General features: G+C 37.9%; 1 protein-coding gene, 1 long non-coding RNA gene and 1 pseudogene across 2 annotated transcripts in view; 1 reads left to right on the plus strand and 2 right to left on the minus strand.

The window, feature by feature from the left end:
- LOC143650077 (uncharacterized) overlaps positions 1 to 25,818 on the plus strand; it is a 132,515-nt gene that overhangs the window by 92,766 nt on the left and 13,931 nt on the right. The window lies entirely within an intron of this gene.
- On the minus strand, positions 1,878 to 2,441 carry LOC143650933 (peptidyl-prolyl cis-trans isomerase A pseudogene; annotated as a pseudogene).
- Positions 12,641 to 25,818, minus strand: part of CLCA1 (chloride channel accessory 1) — a 49,245-nt gene continuing 36,067 nt past the window's right edge. The window contains exons 9-14 of the mRNA XM_077120381.1: positions 24,251 to 24,357; positions 22,019 to 22,234; positions 21,171 to 21,432; positions 19,918 to 20,088; positions 14,156 to 14,389; positions 12,641 to 13,361 (exon numbers count right to left, since the gene is read on the minus strand). Of these exons, the coding sequence (XP_076976496.1) occupies positions 12,967 to 13,361; positions 14,156 to 14,389; positions 19,918 to 20,088; positions 21,171 to 21,432; positions 22,019 to 22,234; positions 24,251 to 24,357 (1,385 nt within the window). The 3' untranslated portion in view covers positions 12,641 to 12,966. The remainder of the gene's footprint in view (positions 13,362 to 14,155; positions 14,390 to 19,917; positions 20,089 to 21,170; positions 21,433 to 22,018; positions 22,235 to 24,250; positions 24,358 to 25,818) is intronic.

Here is a 25,818-nt window from a genome sequence, read left to right on the forward strand (position 1 = left end):
AGTCAGTGTCTTGATTTGTAGCTTGGCTACTTCCTCTAGTCTTAACCCTTACCACTGTCTCCCTATCCTGCACGCTCCTTCTGCTTAAGGTATGCAGCATTGTTTATACTTCTCTAAAAGAAACACCTGTTTCTCATTTCCATGACTGTACCTATATGACTCTTTTTTTACGGGAATTTCCTCCTCCCCTTTCTATTTGTCCTTCAACACTTAGATGAAGTGGCACATCTTCCATGGTGTTTTCTCCTATATGCTCCCAGAACATCCTGTGACACCATATCACGTCACCCTAAGTTATTTGCTTACTTGTTTGTCTCCCTCACCAAACTAGAAGTCACTGGAAGAGCAGGCACTATGCAGTCCCAGCCTTCAGCACAGTGCCTGGCATATGGTGTAAATGGTGATGAATAAATAAATGAATTAAAGTCAGTACATATGTATAGGTGCTAGACTGTGCTAGATTCAGACCAAGAGGCAAGAAACAAACATATAGGAACTAGGTTTTGGGTATAAAAGTAACAATGAATGCTTTATTTAGCTGAAAAAATGTTATTTTTTTTCATAATTAGCTAATCAGAGTACACAAGTTATTTTCTTTTTTTTTAAGGGGGAAGGAGGGCTTGGGGTAGGAGGAGGGATAGCCGGACCCCCAGGCCCTACCCTGCGGCCTGGCGTCAAGTTATTTTCTTAAATATTAATTGAATTATATGAGTGTTTTAGGCAGGACTCTTTAGGCTGCATGCGACCTAGTAACTTATATTGGGCATATCTCACATAGCACTGCAAAGTAAAGATTCCCTTAGAGTTCAGATTGAGCGGGAAACAGAGAAATTAGGGATTTGAATGTAGCCAGGTTTCTGTCCATATCTTGGCTTATTGGCCTCATTCTCTCATACCAGCATATCCTGTCCAGCAGGAAACATGGACACAGACAGGTTCTGAGCTTTACATGCATAGTTTTGCTGCCAGAGTGACATAAATCTTCTCTAGTTGTGGTACAGAAAGTCTTATCTGCCTGTTCTGAGTCAGATGCTTACCATGGTGAGTCAATGTAGTCAGGAGAAGAGCTCAGATCTGTCTCTCCTGAGTAAGGATTTCCACCCTTGATGAATTAATTGTAGCAAGGAGAGCAGGGTCAAGTAGCAAGATATGAGAGGTGGGGACAGTCTTCAATCTTAATTGACATCCTTCTGCATTATTAGGAGATTGTTACAAACAAATGCTCGTAGGCCCCACCCTATACCTACTGAACCAGAATCTACATTTTAGCAAGTTCCCCAGGTGATTTATGTGCACATTCAACTTTGAGAAGCATGGGACATATAAATCACAAGTGGTTGTTCTCTACACCTTCTGAAGCTGGACAAATTGGCACTGATTTTAGGAGATGTTTCAAGGAAACATTTACAAGATCATCCTGTTTAAAACATAAAATACAATGTCCTGAAAAGTTTTAGAATTTTTGTTTGGAGGAAGGTTTTATAGAGAAATATTCACTACTTTTTCCTGAGATAGTTTCTCAAATTATATAGGTAGAAAGGGAAACATATAGGAAGGATATTGGGTGTATCTCACGGCATACTGCAAAGACAAGGTTACCCCTAGAGCTCAGGTTCAGGGAGAACTTGGGAAACTAGATATGTGAATGCAGCCATATCAACTTTCTTTCCTGCCGCATCACTTTTTTTTTTAAAGTTTTTGTTTAGGTTTTTATTTCATAATCATAAACTTAACTCTGCAATCCAGCTAGGCTTGGAAGAGGAGGATAATGTAGAACCCAAAGAACTGCAGCAAGAGCACAATGAAAGGATATTATAGGTAGACCAGGGGAGGTGGGATGTTCTCCTGAGCTACAGGAGGGATGGTCTGTTGGTGAAGACAAAACAAAAATCAAATTTATTAGATTTGTCCACAGTCGGCAATGGTGATCTTCTTGTTGGTCTTGCCGTTCCTGGACCCAAAGAGCTTCATGGCCTCCACAATATTCATTTCCTCTTTCACCTCACCAAAGACCACGCGCTTGCCATCCAACCACTCAGTCTTAGCAGTGCAGATGAAAAACTGAGAACCATTTGTGTCGGGCCCAGCATTGGCCATGGACAAGATGCCAGGGCCCGTATGCTTCAGGCTGAAGTTCTCATCATTAAATTTCCCCCCGTAGATGGACTTGCCACCAGTGCCATTATGCATGTGAAGTCACCACCCTGGCATGTAAACCCAGGAATAATTCTGTGAAAGCAGGAACCCTTATAACCAAATCCTTTCTCTCCAGTGCTCAGAGCATGAAAATGTTCTGTTGTCTTTGGAAATTTGTCTGCAAACAGCTCAGAGGAGATGCAGCCCAAGGGCTCACCGTTGACAGCGATGTTGAAGAACATGGTGGGGTTGATCACAGCTGTGAGTGGGGAACTACAGTGACCAGCAGTGTCTGCAAGTCCCATCCCATCACTTTTTCTTTTTTTTTTTTTTTTGCGTGGATAGGCACCAGGGAATCGAACCCAGGTCTCTGGCATCACAGATGAGAATTTTGCCACTGAGCCACCGTCGCACCGCCCTGTCACATCACTTTTATAACAAATTCATCTGCTGTCATCTCACACCCAAAGAGGATATAATGAATAGGATATATTGAAAGCAATTAAAATTGTATAATGAGACCTAAGCATAGGGGCAGGCAGCAAGAGCCTTTATGAATATCCTTCAATAGGCACCATAGTGAGAAGGTTGAGGCCAGGATCAGCTATTCCAAAACTTGAGCCAATGGAAACACATTTTGATTGAGGCACACATTTTCGCTGAGGTGAAGTACCACATTTTCAGTAATCAATTCCAAATAAATTCCTCTGGTAATCAATCATTGGGAAAAGAGGGGAGAAAGCTCATTTTCTTCATATTGTCCTTGCATGTTTCTTGAACTTTCCTCCTGTGGCATCTTCTATTTAATATTAGAACTAGTTAGCTGCAAACTCTGACTAATCATTCTGTAGATCAACATTTGAGGTTACCAGGACACAGAAATCCCCTAGAGACCACTAAAGAGTACTTGAATATTTGCTAATCTCTACAGAGTTTGGTGGTATCTCAGGTGCATTTAGCATGGGTTGGTGGCTCCTGAAGAAACTGCCAGGATGGTGTGTTTATGCTACAGAGCTGTTTCTACTTTATTTTCCTCATCGCTGGCTCTTTTCTGCTTTCCCAGTGCCTATCAGTTGCTGCTATTTTGAATTTCTACCATCACCCACTATTTTTTCTGTTGCTCAATATTTTTGGTTTTAGAACTATGTAGATTGTTTCTATTTTTGCTATTAAAAAACTTTTCTTTGATTATAAGTAATACTTATTGTAAAAACTTTGAAACTATTAGAAGGTTTAATGAAATACCTATTATTCTTTCTCTACATAAACACATAACATGTATATATATATATAATTTTGTCTTAATCCATTGAGACCAATTTTGTAAAGGTTAAAAACTGGACATTATTTTATAAGCACCTACCAGAAGATGTTTTGGAAGATGATGAGCGAGGTGATGGAAAAACTAACATTTACGTAGAGAGCTTTCTTGTGTTAGGTACTGTTTTACATACTTTATAGATGTCTATTTAATCTCCACATCAATCATTTGTTTCAGTACTGTTATTATTCCCACATTACATAACACAAGAAGCTGTAGTGCAGAGAGATCAGTAATTTGCTGAATGTCCCATAACTAGTGAATGGATATCTATATTTAAAGCATTTTATATCAACAAAAATATTTCTAAATCCCATTTTCAATGATTGAAAATAATTTTGTCACATGAACTCATCATAATTTCCTATTATTGTTAGACATCCAGATTGTTTCTGATTTGGGGATTTCTCAATTTGTGCTGTTATCAACATCTTTGTTTACATTTACAGCTATTTCCTTATGGTGGACATCTGAACATAAATTGGTGCGTCAAGGGGTAAAGATTTTTATGGCCCTTGATATTGCCAATTGCCTTCCAGAAAGATAGTGCCCGTTTATAGTCCATGAGATAGTATTTGAGGGTATACACTTCACTGCACTAACATTTATAGATATGTTTGTTAGTTTGAAAAGTAGAATGGTGTTCGCTGTGTATCTTCGATTTTGTAATGTGGATTTTTGTGGTTGTTGTCACCAATCAATGGGATCACTCAAGGCAAATAGTAAATTAGGGCATGGAGATTCATTTGTCAGTTGAGGAAAGTGAGTGAACCAATCAATCCTAGGGCTTAGGAACTTCTGTTTATCAGTCTTGGTTATGTTTGTCTTTGCCTGTTATTCAGGGCTGCTGATTCACTACCAAGTATGCATATTTGTTACATGAGTTTCCATATAGATCCAATCTATCCATCAATAAAACAGAGCAACAAAACAAACTAACAGTAATGCTATCCTAGGTTAAATAAGCAAATCTGACCAACCTACCACCAACATTAAAACAGAAAAACAAAACAAACAAAGAAGTTAGAAAAGTTTTGACTTATGTTAAATTAGCAAATTTGAAACTAATTGATTGGTTCACAATTTTGAAGTCAATAGATTTATTGAGAGAATTCCCTCATAACAGTTCTTATGAATCAGCAGGGTTTTCCCTTTATTTCCTGGTTCTTGGTCTTACTCTTACATATATATTAGGTAAGGAAGGTACACAGGACTTGAATTAAATATGGAATTGTTTCCTATACATGGAAATTTGGCTATGTGATAAAAAAATTAAGTCCTTAATAGGAATGTTTGAAAATCCCTTTTTGAAAAGTAAAATGCAGAGAAAACTGGATAATTTGATATTTCAGTTAGTTATGTCACATAAAATAAAATGTTATTAAAATTCCCTGCACTATCATTCTAGATGGTACTGACCATCTACTCTGGGTCAGTCACTTTAGTTTCACTTGCCTACAGGTAGATCTCACTAATGTAGGGATGGATCCATATATAAAGATGGTCCAGAGTAGCAGAACTGCCTAGGTTCAAAATTCTGACTTAAGTTACTTATTGGGGTGGGCAATGGTGGCACAGTGGCAGAGTTCTCCCCTGCTATGCCAGAGACATGGGTTTGATTCCTGGTGCCTGCCCATGCCAAAAAAAAAGTTACTTATTAATAGTTATTTATTAACTATTACATAGTTCCTTATTAATAGTTACTTAATAGTTGTACATTAGTTCACTTGTTTAACTACTCTTTGCCTCATTTTCCTTATTTAAAGATTTGATGATAATATTACCAACCTCATGGAGAAAATGTGAAATACAGTCAATTCTCATTATTCACAGTAGTTATGGTCTGTAAAGTTGCAGTGAACACTGTATTAGCGAATACTGAACATTATTCTGAGTGGAAATACAGAATTGGGTTCCTGCAAGCCTCTGATCACAACATTTTTATCAACCATTCAGTATGTAACAGTGTTTTACTTATGCTTCTGTTTCAAGACACCTATTCAATATCAAATCAATATTGTTGATTCATTAACATTGAGCTCAAAGTCAATAGCACTATAACTTATGACCAAAGTTGATCTAACATATGTATTTTCTCTAAAATGTATATCTCAGCCTTCTTATTCTTAGGAAAACTAGGCAACACATTAGCACTATGCTTGGAGGTCATTTTAAACAGTGAAATAACCAAAAATAGCACCAAAAAATGCGGAAAACATGGTACCATGATGGACAACATGGCACCATATATGCCATAACAGGGACACTTTTTTACAGAATGACAGCTGAAACAAGAAGGCAGATCACCTTTTTTGACTTCATTGGTGCAGGCAAATCAAATTTTTTGCTGCTTTGTGTATATCAACAAATGACTTAGAAAGCCCCACAAGTATTGATTTTGGGATTACAGATAAATTTTAGTGAGTAGGGGAATTTGCAAGTACAGAATCTGTGAATAATGAGGATCAACTGTAATATAACAGAAGCTCCTAGGGCAGTGCCTGGCACATAGTAAGTACTTAGAAAATATTATTATTCTTTTTATTATCACTACTAAGGAAAGTTACTTGCCTCCTCTTTCTCCATGAAGCTGATGCCTTATGAATAATATTAGTATTATTGCAACTGGGTTCCTGGAGCCGTCCTGCTGATGAACCAACATGGAGGCGCTTCCTGGCTCTGGGAAAAGAACACATGAAGGCCCAAGGATAGTACAGAGCATGAACTGATAGTGTTGGCCCAGGCATGCAGCTAGGTTTGTGTCTGAAGAGGGAATATAGTAGACAGATTAAAGAAGTTGATCTCCAGAGTCTGGCTAGCTTGGTTTAAATTCTACTTAAATCACTTACTAATTGAGACTGCAGGCTGAGTACTTAAACTGAGCCCTTAATTCCCCATCTATTCAGGCTTTAGATATGGTGTCTCTTCCCTTTTTAGGACTCTGCTCTGAACCTTCTCTTGCTTTGCCTCTCTCAGAACTAACTCCCTGAGCACATGTCCTGTGCCGTCATAAAGGACCCTAAACTCAGAAGGATCCCATGCTTGCTTTAATTCTCTGCTGTTACTGTCTTGAAATTCTTAGGAATTTTATCTTTGAACTTGTGTTTCATAAGTGAAGTCCAAAGGGATAATGAGTGTGAGTGTGAGTAGTGGAGATATGTATGTATGTCTACCAGCCCTTGTCACATATAGCATTGTCTATCTTCCTTCCATCAGCATAGAATTTCCACAGACCCATTATGCACAGGGGTTCAGTGAAATTCAAAGAAAGTACAAGGTAAACGTGTTATATCTTTAATTTAGTAATTGGGGGCCCTGGAAACCCTGAGAGGCCATGCTTCTGTTTAAGCTAGAGTTTCTTTGAATGCAGAAAAAAGGCTATGCTATTTTAATAAATACAAATTGCCAAGGAATCCTGTCATATCCTTTCTTATTTGTATTATTTCCTTGTGTTAAGCCAACTGCTTATGTTGAAAATGATGACGTGGAAGGAAAGGGAAAGATAGGGCAACCCAAAGTTTCTTTTTCTTTCAGATCTTCCTTATTCATCAGTAATCCACAGATAGAGAGTTTTGATAGAATGTACATATACTAAGATATAATATAAAAACAATTGAATTGATTTTGTGCAGTATTTCCATTGTTCTGGTAAGAATGAAATATATTTGCATATATAAGCTACAAAATTCAAATTGTATATCTCATACATACGTTAAATGCCCTTATCTTTGCATAGAAAACTGGCATCACATAATATAAAAATGAATGGTACAATTCATTTTAAAGTTCATTCAAAATATTCATTTTTCCTTGCTTAGAACACCATTAAATAACCAATTAAAAAAATACGATGGCAAGCCAAGAAAGACTGTGGAAAAAAGGAAACGTTGTATTTTGGTACTTTTAATGACACTTTTTTTTCCTGCTTTTTGAACAAAGGATCCTGCATTCATTCTGTCCCCCAAATTTTGTAGCTGACCCTGGTTTCTTTCTAACAGGTGAAGTTATCTACAGTGCCAAGTATGATACCCATCCTCTGAGTCCCTCCCACCACATTCTAGAACACACTCCACATATCTGAAATTTGAAACTTTCTGATAAATAACTCTGTCCTGCTTCCATGGTCAGCCCAGGCTTCTTATGGTTAGCTCTTCGAAGGGCAGATTGCATCACAAGTGTGTTCACCTCTAGGTGGGAGAGTGGACAAAGGGCAGCTGTTTGTCTGTGTGGTATGTGGACCGAAGTGGCCACACCCGTGAGCACAAGGTTCCTCCTGTTGTGGAATGGAGTTTTGGAGGTGGGTAGGAAGAGAAGAGAATGAATCATGAGCCATCTGTTCCTGAGTCATCGTATTCCAGTATGACGCACAGAGGGGTCCAAGAAGTCTACATTTGAACCCGACCTTTCAGGTCATTATAAAGGTATAATTGTCAAGGTAGGAGAGAAATACATCTAATTTAACAGCCTATTAACCTGGTTTATAATGTTTGTATACTTAGATACATGATATTTGACTCTCCAATTATACTCTTACCCCAGTTCCATCAAATATTAGGGGAGTATATAAAGCACTTATTGCCTGACACTTAGTAAAAACCCAGTAAATGATGGTTATTATCATTAGCAACTAATATAGCAAGTGATGATGGAAATAATGGCACATCATTCTCTTCTTGACCAAGGCCCCCCAAACCTGCTCACTTCTTCTCTCACCACACTCCTGTCCCTTCCCAAGGTGGTGGTATGGTGGTAATGATGGTGGCGGCTGCAGTGGAATTCTCCTTTCCCAAACCCAGATAAGAAAGCCTTGCTCTAGATGAACTGGTTGTGTGGATCCTTACAGCCCTGCCCTGGACCTACTACCAACCACGCTCTACCAGTAAGTAGGATTAATTATGCTCTTGGGCCTGCTTGGATCATTCCTGAGTTTAGTATGCCCCCTGGGGTCTGAAGTACGCTGTCCGTTTTAAAGCCCATTGTATGGGTTTTTTTCTGATGGATTTGGAATTGCTTTTGGAATTTAGGAAAGGGTTTATCTCTAGTGACACAGCTAAAATAGGCTATGAAGAACCATTTAAAATATGTTCCCCTTTTTGTTTAGGGTGCCAGGAGTTAGACATTTTTTTTCAGTTGCAATAACTATGCCTTGATTAGGCTTTCTAATTCAATTAATTTCTTGACCTCACTATTTAGTTATTACCTGGACTGCTATTTGTTGTGGGTTAAATTGTGTCCCCCAAAAAAGTCCTGGCCCACATGCCTGTGAATGTGACCTCATTCAGAAATGGTGTCTTTGAAGATGCTGCTAGTTAAGATGAGGTCACCCTAATCTAATAAGTGTAGATAAACAGAGGGCTAAAGTCCATGTGATGACTAGAGATGGAAAATGCTGCTATCAATAAGTCACTGTTAGAAACCAGGAAAGAGACACGGAATAGATTCTTCCTCCAGACTTCAGAGGATGCCTAGCCGTGCTGACGCATTGATTTCAGACTTCTAGTCTCCAGAATGATGAAACAAAATATTTCTGTGTTTTAAGCCACTCAGCTTGTGGTACTTTGTTATGGCAACCTTAGGAAACTAAGACCTTATATTTGACTATTTATGTGAAAATATTACTGCAAGCCCCCTTGAACACTGTTTCGTTGATTTGTCTTCTTTTTCTTTGTATTAATGAATTACTCCAACAACCATGCTTAGTCCAAAATTTTGGGCATTTCTTCAAAAGTCTGAAACCATGTAGAATTATTTGGGAGCAGGTAGAATCCCTTGAGGGCGTATGTCAGGTTTTAAACTATAATTTAAAGAGCATGTGTGTGTTTATTACTTCTCTCCCCACTTCGGGTGTTGTATTCGGCTGTAGGTTTTGTCCGATATGACTAATGCCAGCATGTTGTAATATTTGGAGAAATCGAGACTTGGTGTCAATTTACTTCTCTTTTTTTCTCTTGGTTTTCCCTCTTTATTTTGTACTTACAGTCAGACATCAGGAAGCATCATTGTTCTGGGAAAGACCATGTATTCGTTATGTACACAAATCATGAGCACCTACAATATATGGTTCCCCTAAAATAGCACCTACCTGTTGTGCACTGTTAATTGCCTGCTTGCTTATTTACATGTCCACTGGCTATAAAGTTCTCAAGAGCAGAGTCAGTGCCTAGATTGTTTATCCAATCCTCAACACTTAATTCAGTGCTTGGGATATGACATGGGTACTTAATGAATATTGGTTCAGTAGAACAATAGATGCCACATGGAAATTCTGCATGCAGACAGAATGCTTGATTTAAAGTTAGGGATTTTCAGGGCAGGTATGATAAGAGGATATGGGGGATGAGGGAGTTGAAGGTGTTGAAAGGACTTGAAATGAAACACACCTAGGGGCTGTATAGAGAAAATAATGGCTATATAAAGAGAGATGAGCCAAGCGATTGAAATTATAAGGCCATTTCAGTGGTGTAGGAGGTGAACGACTTGATGGTTAGGAGGTTATAGTCAGAGAGTAGGATACTGGATGTTAGGGTTTCAGAGGTGGAGCTATTCCAGGTCATTACTAGGTCCAGACTGTAGCCTTAGAAGTATTAGAACAAACTGTATGAAACTGCCAATATACTCCCTTTTTTGCTTATAAAAGCATTTGGATCATTTAACCCAACAGTTTGCTAAAGTTTATTGGGGCAAAGTTCACAGAATTTTGAAGCTCAGATATTAATTCATTCATACAGATTCTGAAGCCACCTAGAGTGATTTTAAAAGGTGAGGGGAAGGAGTGTTTTGAGTCACGTGCCTGCATTGGATGAGAGCCAGCTGACGGGAGAGAAGGGATGAAGAATGGCATTGATCAATGGCATAGAACGAGAATTTCTCTCTCTTGATCAGAAGAGTAATGGCTTAGTTTGGAAGATGCAAAGGGGAGCTTGGCAAATACTTCTCCCTAGTACTTGGCTATTGGGAGGAAAAGCAACCTCTTCTCTAGAGAAGGGGAATCTTTCAATGAAAGTCTAGGTTCGGTTAAGAAAAGGCAGCACAAAGAACATTCAGAGAGGAATTTGGATGAAATTGTGTTTCCAGAGAGAGAAGACTAGAAAGGCCTTTCTTTGAAGACGCTAATTTAGTTGAACAAAATAATATCCCTTCACAACATATAGGATAGATTCACTAGCTTTAACCATTCATTCAATTAACTATCAGAAACTCAAAGATCATTGTGGGGCAATAAGCAAAATTTTTATTTATTTCATCACACAATCCAGATCCATTTTGCAACAAGCTGCCCTCTAACCCAGAGTTCATAAAAATGTTTTTTTTCGTTGCTGTTCTCTACTTTCTGTCTTATCATACTTATCTGCTGTCTTACCTTTTCTCCTTTCAACTCATATCACACACCCCCTATTCAATCTTCCAGGATATCCCACTGTACATTCCACTGGTTCACTCAAAGGGAAATTAAAATCTCAATAAGTGATTTCTTTAGAAAATTTCCAGGCTAAATCCCTGGCAGCCATGGTCTGTGGGGCTGAGTTGGGGGCCTCAGACTCATCTGTCCATGTGGGGCTAGTGAATGACCCTCTAGTCAGTTATGCACTGAGAACTCCAAACTGATCCTCTGCCCAGCTGGTTGGCCAAGGGCATGCATTTGCCCTCAATCAATAATTCTAACTTTTAGGACATCAGCATCTTCCTAGTTTTGAATCTCTCTACTATTTAATTACTATCACACACAGATGTTAGAAATATAGAAACCTGAAGGACATGTAATCCATTCACTACAATTATATTTTGGATCAAGTTCAAGAACTACATGTTAGGCCTAAATTATTTGGGCCCTTTTCTGAACAATGCTGTTCAACATTGGACAATGCTGTGCTTTTATTCTATTGGCTTGCAGTGGAGGACCTTGTGGACAGTGCTATATTAAACTTATTGTTGTGCTTATTAGATCGATGTCGCTAAGCTGCAGTCTGTAATGTCACAGGACCCTAGTTTATTGAGGATCCACAGATGAAATTTTCCATGGGTTTCAGGACTAGGAAAAGCTATGTGCCTCCTGAGCCTCTGGTTTGCTTTTAACTTTAGACTTTTGTTGATCTTGTCACTCTGTATGTTTCCTTTGCTCAGCTTGCTTGGAACCTCAAAATGAAATGTGTAACCTAGGTGCAAACGGTCATATTGAATACTATCTTGTACATTGGATGTGCCGATCCTTCCTTCAGGTTTTATTACATTTTCACTTCATTCTATTTATTTCTTCATTTATTTATTTTTATTATGTTGTTGTATGTATCTTTAAGCTGCCTCAAATTTTGAAATAAGGAAATTCCCCAAATAAAAAGATAAATGGTGGGTCTATGGAGAAACAATCTCCTAGATGTTTGGCTTTGGTAATAAAGAAAGCCATCCACATCTTGAACTCATTATGCTAATGAACTGGGAACTTGAGATACTTTCAACACAAATACTTTCCCCTGCGGGTACTGGAGTCCTTCTGGAGTCTTTGATTCCAGACTGCTATACTGGTAAATCTGTATTTGCATTCCTTTATCCTCTTCTTTCACCTCTCATGGTTCAACCTCTCTCTCCTTTATTCAGCTCTTTATATGGTCCTCAAAATCCCTCTTCTCGAGGATGGCTCTGATATCTGTCTCTTGATTAAAAAAAAAGGAAATGATCAAATGTTCTTTATGGCCTACGTGGAAAAGGCCAAGTCTTACTCAGTTTTCTGTCCTCAGGACCTAGTATGCTGTGGAATATATAGTAAGTCGTTCAAAAATGTCTGTTGAACAAACTGAATTGCATTAAGTGAAGTCATGCATATAAGGCATTAGTAGAGCACTTGGTACAAAGTACACAATAAATGTATATTTTCTCAATCAATTTCCCTTCACTCTTGACCTGACCCTACCTTTCCCACCTCATCTCTCATCATTGTGGCTTTAAGCATCACTGACTTATGATTTCATACACATAACATGGCTATGAAACCTTCGTCATGCTGTTATTTCTCTCTACATTGTACTCCCTTCCCTAAATCTATCACCTTTGTGCAAATCTAGAGAAAAGAAGGCATATTCCTGGTGATGCTGGCCAAAGTGCCTAATATATCAAACCACAGCTTTTATATTTAAATAATTTGAATTGGCATTTCTGGCATCTTTTATCAAAAGAAACCCAACGTATACAAACGATTTTTAGAAACTTTATTAGATAAGATTATATTAAGTAAAACAGTACAATCTTTTAAACTGGTAATGCTCCTTAAAATAAATCACTGCACACTTCCATTTATAAATGCAAGCACACATTCATTCTAGTATTCAAAATCATTGATAAAAGACAAGAGTTGATTAAATTTTTGGATTTGAATGGATAATTTTTATTTGTATGTTTCCAGTTGTTTCGCACTTTATTTCATTATCTCACTCCCCTACAGGAAGCCTAAAATACATATTAGAAAATTTTATAATCTGAAAAGGATGAATGATTTATTTTATTTATCTCATAAAAACTCAGCCCAAGGCTACTGACAGCTGCAATTCTCCTAACCATTTCCACATAACTTTTAGAATGTGAATTCCAGGAATGGTGCTATTGATATTAATATCAGGACAAGGAATGGAAGTGTCACCAGGACTCGGTGTCTCTGGAATCTGTGAAGGAATAAACAAAGATACTTGTGCAATGTTGGATATTTCTGATTTCAGATTGACCTTATCAACAGCCTGAACAGCGATGAAGAGATCAGTGCCATTTTCAAAAACGATGCCTTCTGGTTTAAACACAAAGACTTCTTTGGAGCTGGCTTCCTTTGGGATCAGATTGGTAGTGTTCACTTGAAGAGATTCGTTAAATTTGTCTCTGAGATCAAGAATACTTGTACTTATTCGAATGATATACTCATGAGCTTAAGAAAAAAGAAGGATACAACTTGTAATTCTCAAATGTTAAAAAGTTTTAAAAACCTGTTAGAAATTGCATTTCCATCCTATAAAATTTCAATGAATAATTGTAATCAGCAGTCTATATTTACAAATGTTAATATCTTTTTTGCATCCTTGTTTTTATATCCCTGACAGAGTGATCAATGTTAAGTGGATTGGACATAATTCAAGCTTTAGTCAGCATTTTAGGCATAGCACATGGCTAAAAGAGGAGCTTGCTTAATTACTACTTATTATTTTATTACTTATGGAGGGGTTTCTGGTACCAGTGTTCCTTAAACTTTAAGTGTAAACAGATCACTCAGGAATCTTAAAATGCAGATTCTGGTTCCTTAAGTTTAAAGTGGGGCCAGAGATTCTGCATTTCTAACCCTCTCCCAGGTGAGGTCCATATTGCTAGTTGGAAGACCGTATTTGAGGAGAAAAGGGCAGCTCTGCCCCATTGTTCTATTCCTTAGACCTTCCCCAGCAGCCCCTATTGAAAATAGGGTGTATGAAAGGACTTTTTGGCAAGAACTTTGGAAAAAAACAGGTTTGACTCTTCCTGGCCTAAACCACTCACTCCTAAAATAGGACAGTGTTTCAGATTCTAAATATCTCTTATTTAAGCATCCTTACTTTTCATTTCAGAGGACTTTCAAGATCCCACCTACCTACTGCCCCCTGTGTTTCACAACACACCTGCCTGCCTCAACCTCTTCTACATTTCTGCTTGGCTGTAAACTCCTTTAAAGGGCCCACACCACATTTAATTTACCTCTTCCGTGGTCATAATCATCCCCGGGAGCTGTCCATGTCAGATTAATGAGGTTGCCGCCTTGGATTTTTGCCTTTAGGTCGGTGATTTGACAGGGTGGGAAGAGGTCAGGTATGGGAGCCTTTGGGACATTGGAGGCTATGAATGAACCTCCTGAGGATGTTCTGCTGAAGCACACTTGCTTGTGTAGATCATTATCAATCTTAGGTCTCGATGGATTCCATTTTATTTTACCTGCATTAAACAAATCCCTCAGTACATGGTAAGCAACACCCACCAAATGCCGGACCTCCCCCTGTTTTATTATCAGATTACTCTGTTCCTCCTCTCCCCTTCCTCTTTTTCACTCCCACACAAAATTCGTTTTAACTCTTTGGTGATAAGACCCCAAATCTGGTTGGATCCAAGGGGAAAAAAGAAAAAGAGAACAGTTTTTTCAACTCACAGATATTTCTTGGCTATTTATTGGAATCAGCTTTTGGGATCTCTGTTCATGACAACTGTCCTGGAATCATTTCTTTTCCCATCTTTTTGCCCATTCTGGATCTCATCCTTCTACAAGATCAGTTTAAGTATTTCACCTGTTTTTAAACTTTTTCAAAAAATTTCTCCTATCTAAATAATACTGTGGACTTCATTATCTTTCCTATTTATTTGGTATAATTGATCAACCAAGCTTTTAAGTATTTCCTTGATTGTTTATTTTGTGCATTTTTTCTTTTAATTTCTTTGTTTTATCTTTTTTATTAGATTGCAGTTTCTAATGAAATGTTTTATGATAGGGACTTCACAACTTTATGCTTTTGAAATACTCCTGATTTTCTCAATGCATGTAAAGGAAACTATATCATGTAGCAATCCCAACTTCCTTCACATTCTTGTTGAAAATATATAAAACTCATCTTGATTTTCAAAAAAATATATTGACTTACTGAGTCATTGGGAGTCTCAGACACTCTTTTCAATAAGAATGTTCTATAATACCCCAGCATGGCATTATTCAGAATTTACCTTCTTATAAACTCCACTTCTTTAGCCCTCAGAATTTTTATCTGTAAAGACAGGTTGATCATCATACCTATTAACTCAGTCTTGAGCTAAGATGAAGGAGGTGGTTTTCCAGGTTCAGGTTAGTATTCAATTCATCAATAGACATCATATCTCTTGATATTAAGATACCTTAAGGGACAGAGGGGAAGAACATGGCTTCCCATCACTAAGCCTGGAACTATCACTACTAGTTATGTGGACCAATAACCTTGCTAACTGTAGCCTTTGCTTCCCCATCTGTAGAATGGGATAATTAGAAGTATTTACTAATGTAAATAAAACACTGAGCACACTAAATGAGTCAACCACTGAATGAGTCCTTCCTTCCTTCTTCTTCTAACTCCAAGAGTAGGGCAAATGATAATAATATAAATTAATATATGTGAAAAAGCCTTGAAGCAATGGTATCTGCTAAAGCATTTTATGGTCACTTTTGCTTGAGGAGACCCCACATGTTGAGGAGTCTTCCCTTTACTGAGAACCCCCAGGGAGACCTCAAGGAGCTGTACTACACAGCTGTACTACACATCAGGAAAAAGTTCTGCCCATGACAGAGTAGAGATCGATGGAAAACAGGTCCTGGAACCCACCAGGAGTCTTGTTCCCAGTTCTCGCTCTTGTCCAGGGCAAGTTTGTAACAAAGTGTTGTGTGAAACCATTAATTTCATGGAGCATAATTTTCCTACCTGCCTATATGCAGGCTTAATGTGTAGGTTGGTATTAAAAGTCTCTCTTGTTTTAAGGAGGGAAAGAGAGTTGAAAAGGAAGAAAGCGGACTTATGATAGTGATACTGATGTAGGTTAAGCAAGCCCAAAATTGTGTTTTTATGATTCTATGGAAGTTCCAATTATATCAGTGGAAAAGAGTTTTATTGCAAAATACTTTAAAGTTTATTAAAATAATAACAAACATTTATAAAGCATTTATTACATACCAGGAACAATTTATAAGATTTATTTTTCGGAGAAAGAACAGCAAACAAATCCCAAAGCAAGCAAAAGGAAAGAAATAACAAAGATTAGAGCAGAAATAAATGAAATTGAAAACATGAAAACAATAGAGAAAATCAATAAGATGAGAAGTTGGTTCTATGAGAAAATCAATAAGATTGATGGGCCCTTAGCAAGATTGACAAAAAGAAGAAGAGAGAGGATGCAAATAAATAAGATCAGAAATGGAACAGGAGACATAACTACTGACCTCACAGAAATAAAGGAGGTAATAACAGGATACTATGAACAACTTTACGCTAATAAATACAACAATTTAGATGAAATGGACGGGTTTCTAGAAAGACATGAACAACCAACTTTGACTTAAGAAGAAATAGATGACCTCAACAAACCAATCACAAGTAAAGAGATTGAATTAGTCATTCAAAAGCTCCCTAAAAAGAAAAGTCCAGGACCAGACAGCTTCACATGTGAATTCTATCAAACATTCCAGAAAGAATTAGTACCAACTCTCCTCAAACTCTTCAAAATAATCGAAGTGGAGGAAAAACTACCTAATTCATTCTATGAAGCCAACATCACCCTCATACCAAAACCAGGCAAAGATATTACAAAAAAAGAAAACTACAGACCAATCTCTCTAATGAATATTGATGCAAAAATCCTCAATAAAATTCTAGCAAATCGTATCCAACAACACATTAAAAGAATTATACATCATGACCAAGTAGGATTCATCCCAGGTATGCAAGGATGGTTCAACATAAGAAAATCAATTAATGTAATACACCATATCAACAAATCAAAGCAGAAAAATCACATGATCATCTCAATTGATGCAGAGAAGGCATTTGACAAGATTCAACATCCCTTCCTGTTGAACACACTTCAAAAGATAGGAATACAAGGGAACTTCCTTAAAATGATAGAGGGAATATATGAAAAACCCACAGCTAATATCGTCCTCAATGGGGAAAAATTGAAAACTTTCCCCCTAAGATCAGGAACAAGACAAGGATGTCCACTATCACCACTATTATTCAACATTGTGTTGGAAGTTCTAGCCAAAGCAATTAGACAAGAAAAAGAAATACAAGGCATCAAAATTGGAAAGGAAGAAGTAAAACTATCACTGTTTGCAGACGATATGATACTATACGTTGAAAACCCAGAAAAATCCACAACAAAATTACTAGAGCTAATAAATGAGTACAGCAAAGTAGCAGGTTACAAGATCAACATTCAAAAATCTGTAGCATTTCTATACACTAGTAATGAACAAGCTGAGGGGGAAATCAAGAAATGAATCCCATTTATAATCGCAACTAAAAGAATAAAATACCTAGGAATAAATTTAACTAAAGAGACAAAAAACCTATATAAAGAAAACTACAAAAAACTGCTAAAAGAAATCACAGAAGACCTAAATAGATGGAAGGGCATACTGTGTTCATGGATTGGAAGACTAAATATAATTAAGATGTCAATCTTACCTAAACTGATCTACAGATTCAATGCAATACCAATCAAAATCCCAACAACTTATTTTTCAGAAATAGAAAAACCAATAAGCAAATTTATCTGGAAGGGCAGGGTGCCCCGAATTGCTAAAAACATCTTGGGGAAAAAAAACGAAGCTGGAGGTCTCGCGCTGCCTGACTTTAAGGCATATTATGAAGCTACAGTGGTCAAAACAGCATGGTATTGGCGTAAAGATAGATATATCGACCAATGGAATCGAATAGAGTGCTCAGATATAGACCCTCTCATCTATGGACATTTGATCTTTGATAAGGCAGTCAAGCCAACTCACCTGGGACAGAACAGTCTCTTCAATAAATGGTGCCTAGACAACTGGATATCCATATGCAAAAGAATGAAAGAAGACCCATATCTCACACCTTATACAAAAGTTAACTCAAAATGGATCAAAGATCTAAACATTAGGTCTAAGACCATAAAACAGTTAGAGGAAAATGTAGGGAGATATCTTATGAATCTTACAATTGGAGGCGGTTTTATGGACCTTAAACCTAAAGCAAGAGCACTGAAGAAGGAAATAAATAAATGGGAGCTCCTCAAAATTAAACACTTTTGTGCATCAAAGAACTTTATCAAGAAAGTAGAAAGACAGCCTACACAATGGGAGATAATATTTGGAAATGACATACCAGATAAAGGTCTAGTATCCAGAATTTATAAAGAGATTGTTCAACTCAACAACAAAAAGACAGCCAACCCAATTACAAAATGGGAAAAAGACTTGAACAGACACCTACCAGAAGAGGAAATACGGATGGCCAAGAGGCACATGAAGAGATGCTCAATGTCCCTGGCCATTAGAGAAATGCAAATCAAAACCACAATGAGATATCATCTCACACCCACCAGAATGGCCATTATCAACAAAACAGAAAATGACAAGTGCTGGAGAGAATGCAGAGAAAGAGGCACACTTATCCATTGTTGGTGGGAATGTCAAAGGGTGCAACCACTGTGGAAGGCAGTTTGGCGGTTCCTCAAAAAGCTGAATATAGAATTGCCACACGACCCAGCAATACCAATCCTGGGTATCTACTCAAAGGACTTAAGGGCAAAGACACAAACGGGCATTTGCACACCAATGTTTATAGCAGCGTTATTTACAATTGCAAAGAGATGGAAACAGCCAAAATGTCCATCAACAGACGAGTGGCTAAACAAACTGTGGTATATACATACGATGGAATATTATGCAGCTTTAAGACAAGATAAACTTATGAAGCATGTAATAACATGGATGGACCTAGAGACCATTATGCTGAGTGATTCCAGCCAAAAACTAAAGGACAAATACTGTATGGTCCCACTGATGTGAACGGACATTCGAGAATAAACTTGAAATATGTCATTGGTAACAGAGTCCAGCAGGAGTTAGAAACAGAGTAAGATAATGGGTAATTGGAGCTGAAGGGATACAGACTGTGCAACAGGACTAGATACAAAAACTCAAAAATGGACAGCACAATAATACCTAATTGTAAAGTAATCATGTTAAAACACTGAATGAAGCTGCATCTGAGCTATAGGGTTTTCTTTGTTGTTTTTTTTTTTTTACTATTATTACTACTTTTATTTCTTTTCTCTATATTAACATTCTATATCTTTTTCTGTTGTGTTTCTAGTTCCTCTAAACCGATGCAAATGTACTAAGAAACGATGATCATGCATCTATGTGATGATGTTAAGAATTACTGACTGCATATGTAGAATGGTATGATTTCTAAATGTTGTGTTAATTTCTTTTTTTTTTCCGTTAATTAATTAAAAAAAAAGATTTATTTTTCATTCCCATCCTGAGGTAGTTACCATTATTAGCCCCATTTAACAACTGAGGAAAGTGAAGCACAAAGAAATTACCCAAAATACTTAATTTGGTGGAGAACTGAGATTTGAACTGAGGCAGTCAAAAACTGTATTGTATATAGTGGGTTCTCAACTGGGGATGATTTTGCTCCTAGGGAATATTGGAAATGTCTTCAGACATTTTTGATGGTCATTACTGGGGGACTGATACTGACATTGAGACCAGAGATGCTGTTAAACAGTCCCCAAAGCACAAAATAGCCTGCAACAAAGAACTATTAGGTTCCTAGTGTCCCTAGTGCTAAAGTTGAAAAACCCTTAATCACTGTATTATTCATTTCCACAGGTTAAATGATTTCCTCTTGATCCTAAGTCTTTTACTAAAGCCAGTTCTGTTATTATAGATGACTTACCATTCTTGATGCTACCTGCTATGTACATGGCTCCATTCCGCTGTGGTATATTCCCTCTCTTGGCTCTGTTCATTCCTCCCAGAGCCCACACTTTTAAGCTGTATCTACCATTTGTATCATAAGCCGTAAAATATCTCGAATAGACACCATCATCCTTAGTAGCATCGGCGCCTTGACAGGGAAATGAAGGAATTAATGAATATCCCAAAGGCAACTGGACATCTGTATATTTACAACTCATAATATGGGTTAGAGATTTTCAAACCGAGATGTTCAGCATTATCTCCAAGAGAGTTTAGGATTTGTCAAAGTTAAATATTAGCCCTACTTATTTTAGATACTGTGAGTGTGTGTGCATGTGCGTGTGTGGTTTCATGCTATGTTCTGTCTTCTTGAATAGTCATCTTCCTCCTTGAATTCAGAGATCATGTCATGTGTGCGTCACACCCAGCGTAGTGCTGGGCATATGTAATTACTCAATACAATAATTACTCATTCACTGAACGAATTGAATTGCTGTGTGTAATGAGGGAGAAAAATGTTTTATGATTATTTAATAACATTCATGACCCCTCCCCAGGAAAGATTTAGGCAGGACTTTAATTTACAGAATTTGTTTTACTGAAGTTACTTGTTTCACAGTAAGCAGTCAAGTTCCTTTTAAAAAGAAATGTGTAATTTTCTTTCTCTCTCTCCCTCCTGTTATGTATCTTAAATACAAAAATAAAGAAGAGCATTTTCACTTTTGGGGCAAACTAATACAGAGTTGCATGTGTACAGGAGTCATATAGACCTGTGCTTAAATCTCATCTCCACTATTTTCTAAATGTTTGCATCTCAGTTTCTTCATCTCTGAAGTAGGAATAAAAATAACTGAAAAATGTGTGATGAAGATAAAAATGAAGCTAGATAGATATATAAAGCACCCAACAAAAAATAACTGTAAAATTTCCTTCCTCCCTTCTTTTGTAGGTGTAGAATATCCTCTGGCAATTCCCTAGAGTCTCTGAGCCTGTTAGGCTTGAGCCACTAATCCATTTTGGAGCTTTACAGAAGCTAAAGATGTGCCCTTCCTTATGTTTTCCAATATTTTGAGATATAGGAATTGTGGGGATGCAAAGAACTCTTCCTGCCAAACCCCTAATGCCAGACTCTCTGCTTCTAATTATCTTCAACTGACTATGCCCTCTTGCAATTTCCTGGTTGTTTCTTGGAAAAGAAAAGTTGTGTTATCCGATTTCTTGGGTGCTTACCTGCTCCATTATCCAATAGTTCCAAGGAAATTGTTTTTCCACTAGCTGATTCAATCAGGGCTGTGACACTGGCCCTGAGAATTGGCAAGTCTCCTTGGCGAATATTTGCATAAACTACCATAGGGCTAGGAAATATGCCTGTGGCTTTGTTCATTTTGGAGGTCACTGTAATTGGAGGCAGGGTAGCACTTGATGCACGGGAGGTGACAGTGAGAGTCAGGGTTTGTGAACTTGCTTGCAGACTGTATTTCCAATTGCCAACCTGACCAAAACAGATGGAGACATTTCTAACAACAACATCAAATAACACAGACTTGTCTTCAGTGTCATCTATAGGAAAAGCCGGTGTGATACAAGTACATTGTAAACATATCTAAGAAGATCTGGGAATTTTTGATATTCTATCAGCCAAGGGGGTCTTTGGTGTGGCTGGACTTACTACATGTTCCTATTGTAAGGAAAATCCTAGTCTGGGAAAATGAAGTCTGAAAGCTGGGTCTCTATCATCGCCTTCATTTCTCAAGAGCAGTCTCAAACGGATGGATTCCTGTGGGAATTGTTTTCATGCTCCTGTAGCTTCAGGGATCATTTTAAATCTTGACTGCTATGTAATTTGATGGTTCTGCCTTTAGTACTGACCTGGACAAAATATCGCATTACCAATTTTCTTTTTCTTTATCTGCTGTCATTCTGAATATTTCCTATTGGATGGAGATGTTTCCTTGTTCTCTCTTTGATTCAACACTGACTCTCCTCTTAGTAACCATCAACATTTTAAAAGCTACAATCATGCTGCATAAATCTTAATCTTGTCAAATTGTAAGAAGGAGAGAAAACTGGTTCCATACCTCGGCAATGCCTTGGATTTGGAGATATGCCATTTTGGAGTGTGTATCCACTAAAAAGCCATCTTGTTTCTTTTTGCTGGGATCCCAGAGAAGGATTTGGGGGGGCTGTGTTGTCCAGGTGACGAGAAACAAAGTGTCATTCCCCACAGTGCTGTCCACAGTCACTGTGCCATTCATCCACTCATTGTTCTGGAGGATCAACCCCTTACTTTCAAGCTGTTAGGAAACAAAAAATTACTTTCTGGGGAGGTACAGCTCCCATTGCGTGGCCTCTTCTATTCCACCCTTGACTCCCAAATATCCCATTAAAAATCTTCAGTGATGCTGAAGTCCTTGGTTTTGTACTTAGGACTTTTTAGGATCCAGTTCTAAATTACATTTCCAGCCTTAGCGTCCACAATTTTCATCTATACGTCCAAACCAGACCACTTCCACAAGTGTCCCACATGAAATTCCTAACTTTATGTATTTATCATACTCTTTGTTTTCCCTGGTCTTTATGTCCACCTCCATTTATCTAAACTTTATCCATCCTTTGAAATTCAGTTCAAATATCATTTTTCTTGATGCAATATTTTCAGATAACTGTCTTGCTTACCAACTAAAAAATAGTCTTGCCTTCCTGTGAACTCCCAAAGGATCTTATTTCTATCAGTCCTTTGAAGTCATCACATTGTATACCTTATACCAATGGTGTACACGGGTCATCTCTTTTACTCAACTATATAACCTTATGAGGACTGACTGGAACTTATTTTTTTCCCTGCAAATGGGTTGTTTGAATTATCAATAGCTAATTGCCAGGTCAAGTATTATTGCAGTCCCTGAGAAGACTGATCAAATAAGCTCATCATCAGAGTTGTATGGGGTAGAATAAAGGAGCTCTCAAACAGGGATTGGGGTGGGGAAGGATATTAACAAGGCTTTTGTAGAAAGCTTTTAAGGATTATGTCCTATATAATTATTTATTGTCCTTACATTTATACCTACTAGGGCATAATGTGTCCTAGTCCTGGAGCCCAGCTTTCTAGTGTCACAGGTGAAGTATGACCTTGCGTATGGAAAAAGTAAAGGACTCAGATCTGGGTCTTCTGGCAAGCCAGTATATGAGTCTGGATCATTTCTCTTTCTTAAATAATAAAAATATTGGGCAGGAACTGCCTGACTGTAAACTTGTCCTTTCATCAGTTTAATTACTTTTCTAAGACACATGCCTCCCATTTCCAGACCAGGCCTATGAGTTTTTCCTTTCTAAATATGACCTAGAATAACTCAGGTGACTATAGTTCCTATCTTTCTAGAGAGAAGGAATGCTGCAGCAATAGGCCAGAGAACCTGTTGTTTTGAAATCTGATTCCAGGCTTTGATATTACAGTATCCCTTTTCCTTTACTCACATGGTATAAGTGCTGATTGTTCACTCTTTCAAGTTTCAAAAATTCACATGAGCAATTTCTATAACTATTAGAAAAGAGCATTTAAAATACATTTGTGGGGTGCACAGGTGGTTCAGTGGTAGAACGCTAGCCTTCCATGTGGGAGACCCAGGTTCGATTCCCAGACCATGTACCTCCCCCAACTCCCCCCAAAAAAAACCATTTTTAAAAAAGGCCCAAGACTTTTGGAAAGCAATATTTTGTTTTCTTGGAACTTTAGAACCAGAAGTGCATTAGGCAGCTTTTCTGGCTCATATCTGGGTAAGAAACTGAGGCCCAGAGAGGTGAAGTGCTTTTCCCAGGACAGAGTTAATGGCAGGCCCAGGTTCCAGGTGTCAGTCCAGACTGACATCATAGGCTTTACAGAAAATGAAGCATTCTCTGTCCATTTTGTAAAAATCTTGGCAAATATAATGAAAAAATAGAGCAAGTCATCCCTGAATACTTGTCCTAGAAAATTTGTAATTGAGATGATCTATACTCAAGAAAATTTGAGGTCAATATATTACTGTGGGTGGTTGCTAACAGATGTTAAAAAAGAATTCTTGGACCCTCTATATTTTACATTTCTATGAGGAAGTCACTTAATATTGTCTCCAAACAAGTAAAAACTAATTTCTTGTTTAAGTGGTTAGTATTGAATTTTAAGAATCATGTTTAATATCAAGCTGAAATTTTCATGCTAATTTTAGTTCATTACTGGAGGAATGTAGAACTTGAAACTTCTAAGCACTAAATTCTCCATTTTGGCTGTGATTATGTACGAACATGAAAAACCAACAGGTAAGAACTCTAACCTGAATAGAGCGCTGGGAAAGAGCTCCGTTTCCTGACGAAAGGGCCCCAAAAGCATCAATGAGGCCATTGTTCTGAATTTGATCTGAAGCATATGTCTGTAAACCTCCTAGAATGCAATTATAGTATCAGAAGTTATTTGCCAGAAACAGGTATTTGCCACATTCTAACAATTGTTACTGGAGCAAAATACACAAATATCCCATTATGTTGTTAACATATTCGATCAAAATCAAATAGATACCTAGATTAACTTAGAACTTGATGCAACTTTTTAAAATCCTAGTAAATAATACCTATGCCAACATCTCAATTGTCTGGCAACTTGAACTATCTGCAAAGCAACCACAAATCTCTGTGGGCCAAAATTAATATCATATAATCCACGTTTTAAAGGTCATGCACTTTCACATGACAGAAGGACTTACTTGGAACCTATTTATTTACTCTTATTTGAGACACAGCTCCAACAAGCTTGGCCTTTGGATTTACACTAAAATCAGAAGCAGCAAATTGGAAGGAATGAGAGTTATTAAAAATATGTATTGACAATAGCAAGAAATAACAGCTGACAAAAGGGATAGTTATAGAAACTGCGATATGTATAATAAAGGAAAGATTGTACAATGTGCCTGGCAGTTCTGGGGCCATATAGAAATATGTGTACCTAAGACAGCTGATGTGAAAGCACTGTTGAACTATTAAAATTCCATCCAAAACTAAGGAAGGTATTGGCGTGGCAATGTTGATGCCCCACCCAGGTCCCCTTAACTGGGCTAGTGCATCAATTCCCAGTTGCTGTAAGTGTTGGTTGCTCATGGCCTACAGCTGCCTCCTTTTTTCAGAAAATTACCTCACCAAAAGGGGGCCCCCACAGTTAGGGAGATGACGTCCATCCTCACCCCTGTCCACCCCAACAGTCTATAGCCAATGACTGACACAGGGATACAAAAGACCAGCCCTGTTTCCTCAAAATGGGGCCAAGTCTGTGAGGCAATTCTGAATTCAGAGCCCTTGTAGGGTCAGCCTTCATTCAGCTAGACTCTGACTTAGCCTGTTTCTGCGTAGTTCCTTCGTCTTCCCTATCCTGCTTCCCTCCCTCCCTTTCTCCTGAGAGCGCTTCCTCTATAAATCACACACACATGAACCCCTGTCTCGGCCTCTGCTTGTAGGAAACCTGGCCTAACAAAAGTAATATTAGGGGCAAACAGTTCTGTCATTTTATATGTCTCAGAGGCAGCTCTGCTTAATAATTGACCTATAATGCCGACCCTAAGAGAAAAAAATTGTGCTGAAGAAGCAGGGGCACATGGGATTTCTTTTATTTGTATGTCTGTATATGAGAGCTAGAAACATGGTACATTAATATTTTATGGAGAAACTGCATTGTATTTTACATTTTCTGAGTGACCTTTTATTACTTCCTGCCAACGTCAACTTCTCTAACCCTTCCCACCCATCCTTTGCTCTAGCCACACTGGACTGTTCACCCTGACCTTTTCTCTCTCTCTGCTACACCTTGTTAAAGGCCCAACTCATGTGGCATCTTTCTTAGCTCTTCTCTTCCAGA

The sequence above is a fragment of the Tamandua tetradactyla genome, chromosome 11 (genome assembly GCF_023851605.1).
Source record: "Tamandua tetradactyla isolate mTamTet1 chromosome 11, mTamTet1.pri, whole genome shotgun sequence".
Classification (NCBI taxonomy): domain Eukaryota; kingdom Metazoa; phylum Chordata; class Mammalia; order Pilosa; family Myrmecophagidae; genus Tamandua; species Tamandua tetradactyla.